Genomic DNA, 14,047 nt, shown 5'->3' with positions numbered 1-14,047 from the left:
ATAATAAAAACGGATGTTATCCAGCTTAGAGGCCAGTGGATAAAATAAATGGGTCTCTGCCAATTTGTATTTCTACTGTAAAATAAAACTGAAGCTGAAAGTGATTGAACTTTGCAAGAGAGTCCAACTACCTAATGTAGAACATACATAAAAATCATTTAGTCATTCAAAAGGATTCGAACAGGCATCAAAAACCGTCACATCAATTTCAGTTTAAAACAAAGGCTTCATAATGCGAGATTCATTTCTCACCCCTGAATAAATCCACGTGGATAGTTTATGCTACTGCAGTAAAAATAATTTATTTTAAGGCGTTTTATACAACTTCCCAGGGACTAGCATTTTTTTTATGGTGTCATTTTTTTAAATGTACTTTTCTGGGACCGGCTTTTTGAAAAGTACTATATTATTACTTTATAGAGATTCATGTGAAAACAGATGCGAGTCATAAAATCTCTTTTGTTCAAAGACCTACAAAAAAATGTTTCTGAGAAAGAATTAGAAGTTTTTAACCAGTTTATTGTGAATTTTCAGTTACAAGACAACACTTAGAAAACTCACAAGCGGATCAGAGCACCTTTTCCACCAATGACATAAGGGACACTTTGAATCTCAAAAGCTACATAGAAAATAAGGCCACTCCACTTTTACAGGTATTGTTCATCTGGAAGCAGACGGCAGCTTACATTGAGTTTGTCTGGCGGACAGGATTTACAGTGAAGAGTGAGCTAAAGGCTCCACACACCTCACACCTGACGGTGGAAAGACAAGAACACACACATTTAGAAGAGACTGGGGATTATAGTGAAATTCTCCTGAATTTTCAGCATTTTAAAACTGTTTTGACATCCGTTGCAGTTAAAATCCGAACAGTAAGACTTCACAGACGTCCTCCACCCCCTCACCCAGCCAAATGAGCCTCAAGTATATGACTATGTAATAATGTAATATATCTAATTTAGCACAATTTCACATCACTGCTCCTCTAAATGAAATTGAATACTCTGATTAAGTATTGATGGTTCATTGGTCAACACTGCCTTTCCATTACTGCAGATTAATACAGTTGGATCGCCTGTTACAGAAGAACAGTAGATGGCGCTGTGTGACTGTATTTGCAAAGGAAGCCCCCTCCCATCCCTTCCTTCACATTAAACCCATGAGGCCATCTATTGTGTCATTTTCTCTCCTCATTATGCCCTCACATTGTCTTCCTGCTCTTCTGTCTGCAGTTATTGTGCTGCTGCTCCTCATTTCAGCATCCACCCTGTCCTTGTTACCTCTCTCCCTGCGCTACCAACCCCAACACCACCTCCACAATTCTGCCCTGTCCTCTACTGAGCGGCCACAGCCTGAGTTTCTCCTCCGGAGGTCAGAAGCTGCATCAGGCTTCCTGAAGCGGGTCGGTTCTCCCCTGTGGCCCAGCCAAAGAACATTCTGCAGGAAAATAAATAAACAATAAAAAAATAAGAGTTTGCTGGAGCAGTCAAGGCACCAAAACAATCATTTATGAATTGCATGTTTGGTTATTATTAGATATCCTCCTTTCAACGTGCAATTTCTTGAAATTTCTGAAAAGTTTGACACAAAAATAATTGAATCTAATTTTGTTATAGCCTACTTTACCCATGAATTTATTTTACATGGTTTGTTCTAAAGTGCACATTTTCATCAGTTTTCATATTGTGCTTACATAAGTGAATTTGTACACATATACATTATTTAGCGATGGAAAAATAAATCTGCCGGGGACCACAATCTGGTCATTTTACACTTGACTGGCCCTGATCGCCGACCAGCCAGTCGAAAAATGAAAATCCAATTTCCCCACATGATCACTGAATTCACCATAAAAAAACAACCAGATCGCCACAAATGATGACTGAGATAAGTGATGATTGTTCCAGAACAGACAGGCTGCTTAAGGTGCCTTTGCAGTTACAATATACAAATGATTTATCACACAACAGCAAATTTTGGCTGGAAAATGGTGTTAAATAAATAACTGTTCTCAGATGTTATCGGTGAAATGTGACCAGAGGCAACAGTAGATCAGCACTTTCCTGCGTCATCTCCAGTCATGGAGATTGGTTCTATTTTGGTCCTGGACAGACCATCATCTGTTTCCTCAGAGATTATCAAAGTGAATCCAATCTCATCTAATCTCCCTTTGCTCAACACAGATCACCCCTTACACCTCCCCACATCCAAAACCAAACATGACATTTAGTCAGAATTGTGTACATTTTACTCACAATCATAATCTTAATGAAAACGGGAGGAAATCATGTACTCTGACGGTTTATTTCTGCCCTTCCTCTAAACAGTTTAACTCCCTCCACAGCTAACATTCAAGTTTAGCATTCAATCAACAGAGGGATAATGAAATTCATAACATTGCTCTCAGTTGCTGTAAACAAATAGAAGAGAATTACATTCTGATTTTAATGCATCGTCATAAAATTATGTTGTGATGTTCTGCACCAACATTGGTCTATAACAACATTACAGGCCAATTTGATTTGGAGTTATTTGGTGGGATTTATTTATGGAATCTCCATTACAAAGACATGTATTAATAGATGAGGCGCAATCTGTTATATAACAGAACTGCGGTGTTATGTCATGGGGGAGGATGTTTGTTTACAATTTCTTTCAGACATGCTGCATTTTTCCAAAAAAGGAAAAAAAAGGTGATCTCTAAGCCTGCATTTATACTGCATGTGGTCCCGCTGCAAGTGTTCTGAGAAGCATGTGAGATTGCAGTGATACAAAGGAAGGGTGCTGTCATATAAAATACGGTAATTGATTTTATAGGTTTCAGAATAAAATGTTTTGTTTGTATTATGTGTGTATGCATAGCAATAAATGATGCATTTTGACAGAATATGTTTAAATATGCCCATATATTTATTAATGTTGCAAGGATTTTGAGAAAATGCCGTCTTGGTGAGTTCTTTTAAAATACGGATGTTGTGCTCATGCATTTTCCTGGTGGTGCGTTGTGATCTTTGTAGATTGATTTTAAAGTTGTTCTGCCGTCCGGAAAAAATAAGATCGTTACAATTTTGCCAGATTGTTGTGCAGGGCATGGCCTGTGGATGCAGTGTAAACACTTATTGATGAAAATGACCATACCAGTAAATTTGTGAGTAAAACTAAAACCACTTTAGAAAAAGAAAATTATACCAGAAGTCAAACATGCTGGAGGCAGAGTGATTCAGGACATTCACTACTTGCTGTAATAGATGGAATCAAAATTTTTTCCTCTGCCAGAGACATTGTCTCATCACAGTAAGCTCACTTGGGTTATTATTAATCTAACAGTATTTTTGTTTAATACTAAAATTTGTTTGATGATCTGAAACACACAAAGGTGAAGAAACAGTAAAGAGAAGAAGTCTGTATAGGAACTAGTACTTTTCTAAAGCCTTGATGTAACTCAGATCTTTATATGAAATTGTAATTCCCTGTTTGTATGCAGTCATGTTTGTGTGTAACAAGAATATTTTGAGCTGCGCTCAGGTAGCTATTGATGTCAGATCACAGAAAATGTTTGAGATTTAAACTATCACAGCTGAACACAAAATCAAAACAATTGTCCCCAAGTCTTGAAGAACCTCTGGGGCCAACACTGAACAAGCAGCAAGAAATTACATTTTTGTGCCCCCAGCTGCCCTGATGCAACAGAATATGAATCAGACACATGAGGCCATGTTTGAGCTGTCAGCAGCAGGGGCCACCGACATCAAAGCCATACAAAGGAGCCAAGCTGAACCTGAATAATATCACAGGTTTAAAGATGGAGGCTTTTCTGCAGGTCGAATAATGTCTACTCTTTTCATCTTAGTTTGATCATGCAGGCTTTTTTATAATTTCTATGGAAATCAATGGTCATGTTGCTCATTAAGAACTTTATATTCCAAACTCAGACAAACATCCAGCAGAGGAGAACGTTTGAAGTCAAGGTAACATGGAGAAGGTGTAAAAAAAAGAAGAAAACTCTGGAATTAAAACTGAGCTTTCTTTCTGATGCTTCATAATTCTAGAAAAAGTTTCATATTTCTTTGACACCAAATGGAGCAACTTTGAATCTAATCAACCTTTAAAGAAACATACACACATACCAACTGTAAAATAAAAACCCAGCCTGTCTGGTACCTACTCTGCAATGTATTCCAGCGGCGTCCACGAGCTGTAGTCTGCATCAGGCATGAACTTCCTGTTCATCGGTGTATCCAAGGTAACGCTGCCAAATGAAGCCAGATAACAGTCAGGGTGAGCAGCTGCATCAGAGCAGCAGAGAGGAAACGGCGCTGGCAGCATCTCCACACATAAATATCATACAGTGTTCAGGAGTGTCAGGTTCTCAAGTCAGCGCCGTGTGTGTGAGCTGCATACAACCACAGGACATGTTTTAAAGTCAGGTTAGAGGAGAGGTAGTTCAGCTTTCCTACACATGTTATGGTATCCACTTAACATGTGCAATTTGACATAAAAATACCAGATCTGATTTAATGGATTTTTTTCTAAAAAAATAGAAATTACAAATGACAGAAAATGTTTTCAAAAAGTACCTTTTTTTCAATCATCTCTTCTGTGAGTTTAATGATGGAGTATTAGGGCCAGACTACAAGAATTTTTGTTTAATTGCAACAAAATGGTCATATTAGCAGAATAAAAGACAATTTTACCAGAAGAACATCTTAAAATAGAGAAAAAAGCCATTTTAATGAGCAAAAAGCTTCTAGTGTTATCAAGATCCGACATGAGCAGTTTAGTCCATGTGGTTTTCTAAACCGACTCAGTGGTTTGCTCAATTTTCCTGCTGCTGAAATTAATTTGATGCTGATCAAATTTTCTTATCTGTAAAAAAAAAAAAAACAATGCTCAACATTCCTCATTTTAAATATGTTATTTTTTAAGAATGATCCATTTCATTCTCCTAATATTACAACTGTATTCCCGTAATATTAAAACTTTTTTCTTGTAATAAAAAAAATAAAAATAATAAATTATAGCCTGGCCCTAATATGCAAAGTTCAAAGAAATAGAAGTTGTAAAGCATATTAGTCAAACAAGATGACAACCAGGGGAGCGCTGACATCACTCGATGGAACTACAGGTATTGATGGGGAGAAAAAAAAAATCCTGATTTTTCAAAAACTAAATATTCACAATCCAAAAATCCAAAAGTCAATTTATTGTCCAGTACCAATATAAATATGTGAAGTCTTTAAACAGAGAAGGTATGAAAGAAACAGCGGAGTTTAGCCTTTTTGTTAGCTGGTTCTTTTCGTCCGCTAAAAGAGATCAAACTAGGATTAAAAAGAAGCATCTCAGAGAAACTAACACTTTTGAATGATTCTAGAATATAAAAGTCAACAAATGTTGCAACAAATAATAAAAAGGGGGCTATAGAAAACATGCAAGTCATAGCTAATGCTAAACAGATGTGACTAAATGCTGAAGCCTGTGTGGCCTCAGGGTGGGAGAATAAAATACAACCAAAGAGAGAGCAGGAACCAGATCCACCCCTAAAAGGACTGTTCTCACAATGACGTGCTTCAAGTAAATAGTACTGTTATGATCTGTGCAGCTCATTCATCAATAGCAGATCATCTGTATAATCAGATCCGTGAGCTGATATTAGCATCCTTAATTATCTTTTGTCTCATTTTCACACTTCAACATCCAACATAGCACAGAGTAAGTGGCACAGCTTATTTTCCAGCACACCTACATCGATCTATCCACACAACATCTGTGTCCAAATAAGTACAGAATCAATCAACCATAATAACAGATCGTTAGGCAAACAGCTTTAACCATGACATGGAAATATTAGAAATATCTCATAAAAATAATATTTAAAATCTTTGGATATTATTCTGTTGCACCACATTACCAGATATGAATAGCAGTTCCACTGATTTAATGATCTAACATCCAGAGTTTATTTTCTCTGTAAATTATATTTTTTAGCATTGACCATCTGTTGTTAGTGTAGATATTATGCACAAAAAAAATGAAAATAAATAAAAAATAAACCTTTTTGGCTTAAAGTATGCTGATCAGTTTTGTTTCAGTACTTACGGTAGGATAGCAACAGCTGCCGCTCCTGCCGGCATGCCGCTGTTCTTTGCTGCCAGACTCTGACACAGTTGGTGGATGGCAGCTTTGGCCATGCCGTACCCCACCATACCTGAAGATTACAGATCAAGCATTTATGAACTGTTATGAACTTATATTTTTACGTGGAACTAGCTACATGACCTAATATGTAGCTACTTGGACAGAGTCTCATTGAAGCAGATCCTCACACCAGACACAAATGACAATGCTCTAAGAAGGACCTCATGATTCTCTCTGCTGACAAGCTTTATGAAGAGGTCAAATTGTGCTTCTGTTGAATTAGTATTTTAATGGAGAAATAGTTATGTACAAAAGAAAGGGTGTCCAATTGGTGGCATAAAAATCAACTGAGTTTCTCTGTTGGCTGTATAATGTGGCTCTTGGTAATACAAAGACTACATAATGCTTATCTGTTACGCTAATAAAAAAACACATTTTAAACCAAACAAAATTAAATCTGTTAAGGTTTGCCTTTTTGTTCTTTTTTTTTTTTAATCCTCCACATCTGGAACTTGTCAGTGCCTCTTCTCACAACCTCTAAACAGGAATGTCAAGCATCTGCTACCCCCCTCAACCATCCTGACAGGCTTACAAACCACTGACCAATAGGAACCAGGGGCGGCTGCATAACTTTTCTTTAGAGCTTTTGTTTTCCCCAAAAGAGAAAAATCTAAACCAATTCAAAAAAGTAGAGGTCAGCAGTATCAGCAATGTGGTCGTTTTCCTGCTTTCATCTGCACAGGAAGCAGAGGTTTCGCCTCTGGGTCCAGACACGTGACCCGTGTTTGACAGTGTTCCAATACCAATAGGGGCCCATCCAGTTTAATTCATTTAGCCTCTGAAGCAGCCTCACTGTAACCTTGTTTATGGCCAGCAGCAGTTGAAGTTCAGAAACTCCAATCCTCAATAACCACAAACTATAATTTTATTTCCTTAGATTGCAGCCAGGTTTTGCATTCGATTAAAGCATTGGAGCAAAAACGAATCAACAAAATTCAGACAGTGGCTCTCAAGGTTTGAAGTTTGAAAAGTGTATTTTCTAAAACTCCCTCTTTTGCTTTTTACAGTTTATTGTTAGAAGAAAACTAACTCAAAGTTAAATTCAGAACATTTAGTCCTCCTTAATGTGTCTCTTTGTGGGATCAGGATAAGCAGACAAATAATTCAGTGCGTTTGATCAAAACAACTTGGAAGAAAATGTGATTATAACCTCGATAAGTACAGTTTTTTTGTACATTTTAAAGAAATTTTTAAAAAGCCTTTGTTGGTTTCAGTGTGGCTAACACAATCCATCCATGCAAGCCAATACTGCTGAGTCATGCTCCTCCTTAAACCAGCAGCCAATGAATGCTCAGCTCAGAGGGGAGTGCTGACCTGGAGCTCTGAACAGCTAATGTTGGATTTGGAGAAGACATAACCCCTCCAGACCGAAGACTCTCCGGTCGGCTCAGAGGCAGATCAACTGGACTGATGTCGCACCATAAAGATAAAAACAATCACTGATACATGAGGCAACTGAAACACTAAAGTAAATTGAAATGAAACTTTCAGTTTTAATTACAAATATGTCATATTGAGAAAATATGTAATAATATTGGTGGATACTGCTACAACACTATGACTTTGAATAAATAACTATATAATTAGGAATAAATAATGCCTTTCTGCTTTGAGTTCAAAGTAAAAACACTTTAGATAATAAATATTCTGTGCAGCTCAACAGCCTCCTACCCATTTAATTTTGAAAAATGCTTATGTTATAAAAGTGTCAAATATAAATATGTATAGAAATTTGTCTTTCACCTTTCCTTCTTCTCTTCTTAAGTTTCCTGGACAAAGCTTGGTTCTTTGATGTGTTGCACAAACAAACCAGGTCACCACTTTTTTATGATGAAAGCAATAAAAGTGTCTCCCACCTCCAGTGCCTGATTGAGCTGCTTTTGCTCCTGCCAAGGTAAGCAGACCCCCAGATTTCAGATGGCGAGCAGCGAGGTGGCTGGAGATGGTTGACGTCCACACGCTTTGTTTCCACATCAAATCAGAGTTCTTGAAAAAATCTGAAGGACAGTAACAGAAAATATTAGACTGCACAAACTTAAAATAGATTTTTTTTAAAGTTCAAGCATAAAGTTCAAACTTTAACAGGAAGACATTTGGTTGCATAGACACAATATGAATCTGAAGTTTACCAAATAGACAACACGCAATTTGTTCCGATGTTTAGTTGCCATTCATTTGATAATAACGTTGGTCATTTTATCTCACTTTCCAGGAACTTTAATCTTGAATTCTAGTGCTGGTAATAAATGCAGGTAATTAAGCAGCTGAATAAAACTTCAAAGAACTGAGCATCATCTCATTTGCAATTTACATCTTTTTTCCAGTTAAACTAAAATTCAAAGTGTTTCACAAGACTTTAAATGCAGCCATTAAAACTGAAGAAAGGTTGGCTGATGATTAATGTTAAAACAAATAAAAGGTTTGAACTTTGACCTTTGGAACTGCAGTTCCCTCCAGCCCATCCGCCTGCCACACACAGGATGGCATCCACTTTGCTTTCCCCCAGCAGCTGGGCCACATCTGCCGTCACCTGCATATAAAAACGCTTTTCATGAATCCGCCGGGCTCGCACACCAGCTGAATGGCATTTAAATGTCAGCAATGATTCTGTTCGCTCTGCAGATGGAAGCTTATCGCTTCAGCACAACAACAAAGCAAAGATCAGAAACAGGATTCACATTTACCATCATGATGAAGCTTCACTGAAGTGTTTCAGGATTTCAGAATGGTGCCGCCAGGTTATTAATAAATTAAAACAGATGCAGGGAACAAAGGATGGGCATTTATTGTATTGTTTATCATGAAAAAAAAAAATCCTATTATGATGAGTTAGGTTTTTTTTGGTGAAAACCCATCAAGTCCAATTAATGACATCTGAAAACCCAAAAGACTGACTCTGCTGTTGGAAAAGTTCTTTTACCATTTCTCCCTCTGTCTGTTCCTGAGAGTATCAGAAACTTTAGAACATGGTGAAATGCAAATGTGGGCAGTTAAGTGACTTAAGAAAAATAAATGCATCATATTTCTTTATGTGACTGGTATCCTGAAGAACCTTATTTAAAACTGGGTACAGTATGTTTCTTTTATTACGACCAGTACAGTGGGCTCCTGGTCCACAACTGCCCACATATTGCAGAAATACACAAATACTTAAACCCCCCCTAAAAATGCTTATAACTGCTTATATTATTATTAGTGCAAACAACAAATATATCTTAATGTGCCTTATCAGCACAGTGGAAAATGTCTTGGCAGGACCACAGAAGCCATTATCTACGGTCTTCCTTATTCTTGTCACTGACTAGAGTTACAACCAATCAGCGCCAAGAGAAATAAATGGTGTTCCTGCATTGGGAGCTTTGCAAACGCCAGCCAGTGGGGTAGCACTGTGCCTATACATTTCAGCTTCAGAAGCTGCAATGTGTTTCAAACATTTTAAATATGCTCTATGAAAAAATCTGAGTGGGGAAATGTTCTGCAAATAATTTGGGGTTATATTCCTCAGGGAATTCTGCAAATAAGTGAATCTGTGAACACTGGATGGTGAATGGGGGTGTACACTGTATTTGTATTTGTGCAGCTATGCTTACTGGGACATGCAGTCACGATGTTGGTATGTTTTTTTTTTTTAGCTTGATGTGGCCCAAGATTACGTTTTCAAAAGGTTGTGGTCAAAGGTAAAAAAAAACAACTTAAGCTTAATTTTGCCATAAGACGGTCTTACAAAAAGATTAAAATTGCTGCTTGTAGCCTTCTCTTTCCTTCTCTTTTTCCTCATAAAGTTATAATTACCTGAGAAGACCCTGCATCATCGTTCTGCTGCTGGCCTCTGGTCTACTTTCTCCTCCCTGACTCTTTATTCTCTCTACTGTGACAAAGATTTCTTTTAAATTTGTGGAAAGCAACACTGAGCAATTTCTGTAAAGAAATAAGAGATAATTGGGTTTATTCCTGGTATTAACCAACTAGCAAGTGATATAAAACGGGTAACAACAACATTAGTATTCTTGTTGACAAGCTTAATTGTTTAGAAAAAACGTTTTTCCCTTTTGGCTCTGGTTGGTTACTACTAAACAGTTATAACAGCTGAGAAAGTGTGAGTGCAGGTGAGGGAAATGCAGTGGACATGTCCCAAGCATACACCAAGACAGTCACGCCCATAACTGTATAGACAATTCATAAGCAAATCTTGCAGCACATCTCAAATAAATAAAAAAATTTAAAAAATAAGCAAATGTTATCGATTAGCGTCAATGCAGGTTTGACTTTCAAGAAATTAAAATGGGGGCCAATGGGATTCGTCAACATTCAGCCGAGCTCCATCTACAATAGAAAACAAATGTTTATATATGCTATAAAAATTCACAATCTTTATCTTCTTTTCTTCATTGTCTGAGATTAAATTGGACTGTATTGTATTTTCCCTTGCTGCTTGGGCTGAACATTTTCTACAAGTTCTTCACAATAGTTTGCTGGACGTTTGGCCCATTCCTCCTGATGAACTGGTGCAACTGACTCAGATGGTAAATGAATTTGTATTTGTGCATAAAAAAATAAATCAAAATTGTCTTGGAAAATTCCATGAGATGATACTTGTGGTGACATGGTGCGACATAAATTGATTTGAATTCAACTAGTACGATTCATTTAATAAACTGTTCAAAATTTTTTATACATTTGTAAAAAACATGCTTGAATTTACTTACTAATCTTGCTAAACTTTACAAACAGCAAAATCACCAAAGTAGAAAAAGTCTTCATTTTGTAATGCGACTTGAACGCAACACTTCAACATATTTTCAAAGCAATGCATAACCAATTGATTACAACATGCACAAACTCATGTGGTCTCATGGATACACATTAATGTAACACTTTAGCTTAGGTTCGTAACGTTCTCAGCTTCTTGCTAAGACACATTTAGGGAGACAGAGCAGCGAATGACACCTGGCTGCAGCTCACCTGTCCTGCCTGCTCGGTGAAAGATTCCGTCAACTTCACAATTACGTTTTCATTCGCCTCCTCATTAGCAGCAATGTCGACGCTGGCGACCCACTGCTCCACAAACACAGACAAAATAAAAACAGATATTCACCGTTAGCTTTGGACTCAGTAGAGCCGGACGTTAGCATGCAGCTAGCGTTAGCCACCAACACTTACCCATCCTTTAGATTTAAAATGCTGGACACACTTTGAGCCCAGAGCGCCTCTCCCTCCGTACACGATGACCCGGTTCGCCATATCTTCTCCCAGTTTAGTCAGACAGTGAGAAGTGGAGCCGCAGAGCTGCAGCTGAAATAGACACAGCGGGCAGCAAGAGGAGGAGGAGGAGGAGAAGGAAAAAGAGGAAGCGTGGAGCAACAAGTTAAAGAGCTGCGTTCAAAGACTTCCGGAAATACAATCAATAACTTTGATTTTGGCAAATACTCTAACTTTAAAACCTTGAAACAGTTTTGTTCAACAATTTGGTGCTCCCTGTTTATTTTGTTTTCATTTTGTTATTTTACCACTTATATTATTGTGTAGACACAGTAAAAATATTGAATATTGGACACTTTAAAAAGGTAACACCCGCCCCAATAAATTGAATTTGAGAGTAATTTAAAAGACGCAGTGTACAAGTAAAATGAAAGATGATTTCAATTCACTTATTTCATTCAACCTTCTTTTTTAGCTCTGATGAGGAAAAAAAAATTGATACTATTTCTCAATGTACAGTGATCAATGTCCGTTGATATGTACGGTTTTCATCTCATAGATTGTACCTCAGGTACATATCAAAAAATGAAATATTGTGAAAATGTTCAGTATTTTTTGTAATGTCAGAAAGTGAAACTCAAGCATAGTAAAAAATACTTTTGCAAAGAGTGAGATATTTAAAGCATTTATTTTGATGTAATTTTGATCAAATGAAAATCCAAAATTCAGTCTCTTATCTTTTAAACAGAAATATGAAGTATCTGAATTATATATTAATTACTATGGTCATAGTACTTGATTCGGGTTCCTTTTGCATGACATGCATGAATTACAGCATCAGTGTGGTGCAGTATCATGGCTCTGGTGTAATGGAAGCCCTGATTGCTTTGATAGCACCTGCAGGTCATCTGCATTGTTGGTTCTGGTGTCTCTCATCTTCCTCTTGACAATACTCCACATACTCTCTGAGTTTAAATTGACTGGCCTTTGATTAGGCCACTCCAAAACCTTTTAAAATATATTTGGCTATTCAGAGATAGACTTGCTGATGTGCTTCAGACCACAGTGCTGCCTGTCATGCTTGAGATTAAGGTTAAAAGCTAATGGCTACACATTGTCTTTTAGTACTTTCTGCTAGAACGCAGAATCCCCTACAACAATTCAACCTAACAGTTTCTATAGGTTTTGTGATGTCTTGGTATGACAAGTTAGGCACTAATCAAACTTGGGTATAAATATAGTTCATTTCAGCTTTCCAAAAGTTGTTGCTAATGAATAATGAATTAACTGAGTTTAGTGAATCACTTGCTTTGTGAGCAAATGATTCAGTTACTTTTCCAACTGACTTAGTTGGTTTGAATATTTTTTCCCCTTGTTACGTAAAATCTCATTTAGAAAACTGATTTTTATATTTATTCAGGTTTTCTTTTTCTGATATTAAAACTTGTTTGATGATTTGAAACATTAAAGTTTGACAAAACTCCAAAAATAGAAGAAACTAAACAAACCTGCAAAGTAGCAAGTACTTTTTTACAGCAATACAAGGAAGTAAAAAAAACTTATACGGTAAAGTTTACATATAAGTTTATCAACAAACTTAGATCTGCTCAACAATTGATTCACGTAGACTTAAATGAGTTGGTCAGGCTTTGCTAATTGTTAAATATCGTGCATTACAGAAAGAAGGTTTGAGCAGCAGCAACATTCCTTTGCAATTAAAACTAACCAAAGTTAGACTGTGTGCAGGTCTTCAGATCCCTTAGTTTTCATACTGTGAGCACTAGGTGCTGCTATAAGACTGCTTTTGATGATGCACCAGTGCGCTTCATCTGCATGGCCATTATGATGCTGTTCTACTATCTGTGCTGTACCACAGCAAGCATGGCATCAACACACTCTTGATGCTCATGAATAATGTAGATAGGCTGGCCTTGGCTTCCTTGTCAAGTAGTGAAGCAACTGATCTGTCACTCTCAATTGGATATGTCACACACTTCTGCTGAAGGAATAAATAGGTACTTTGCCCATTTTGACACACACCTAATGAAACAGAGCGTGAAAAAGACAAATACACGCTTGTTCCTGTATTGTAAACAAAGGTATTACCTTATTTCTTCCTTCCTGTCGCCTGATCGTTCAAAGAAATGCATGAAAGCACACTTGACTGCACAGGTGCACTTGTGTGCTTAAATGTGTGAGATGAAGAGGAGTTGCTTGGGCCACTGGAACCGGTGATGCTGACAGAAATTGCCTGTCCTCGAGAGCAGATTGACGTTCCGGGGAACACATGATAATCACGCTCCACTGTCTGGTTTCGACCTGGATGAGACAACCTGCAGGTTGCTGACGCTCAGCACACACAAAACAAGAAGTAATCAGGAGCAGGTTGATCTGACAGAAGGATGTTGTATTTTAGCTTGATGGGGGACACTCAGATGAGTTAAAGGGGTTGCTGGTTACAACACAGGACTAATAAGGGTGATAACATCTGGGGCACTTCAACCTGGTTACCATAGCTACGCCTTTTTCCAACTATTTCTTTTTTGCATCTACTTGAGGTGTTCAGTGGCAGAGGGGTATTTTAGTCATGCTTTAGCTGACCATCCTGTCAAATTTACTCGCTCAAATGTCTTGTTTTTAGCAATATAGTAAA

At 37.4% G+C, this 14,047-nt stretch overlaps 1 protein-coding gene across 1 annotated transcript; it reads right to left on the bottom strand.

The window, feature by feature from the left end:
• Positions 1–498: 498 nt before the first annotated feature.
• qdpra (quinoid dihydropteridine reductase a) lies at positions 499–11,540 on the bottom strand. The gene is made up of 7 exons (XM_028009344.1): positions 11,356–11,540; positions 11,158–11,250; positions 8,629–8,725; positions 8,052–8,192; positions 6,097–6,205; positions 4,166–4,249; positions 499–1,437 (listed from the first exon to the last, which is right to left on the bottom strand). The coding sequence occupies exons 1-7, from the start codon at positions 11,434–11,436 to the stop codon at positions 1,335–1,337; spliced, it is 708 nt and encodes a 235-aa protein (XP_027865145.1). The 5' UTR covers positions 11,437–11,540; the 3' UTR covers positions 499–1,334.
• Between the last annotated feature and the right edge of the window lie 2,507 nt (positions 11,541–14,047).

This window comes from Xiphophorus couchianus, chromosome 23 (genome assembly GCF_001444195.1).
Source record: "Xiphophorus couchianus chromosome 23, X_couchianus-1.0, whole genome shotgun sequence".
Taxonomy (NCBI): domain Eukaryota; kingdom Metazoa; phylum Chordata; class Actinopteri; order Cyprinodontiformes; family Poeciliidae; genus Xiphophorus; species Xiphophorus couchianus.
This window is presented reverse-complemented; position numbering and strand designations above follow the sequence as displayed.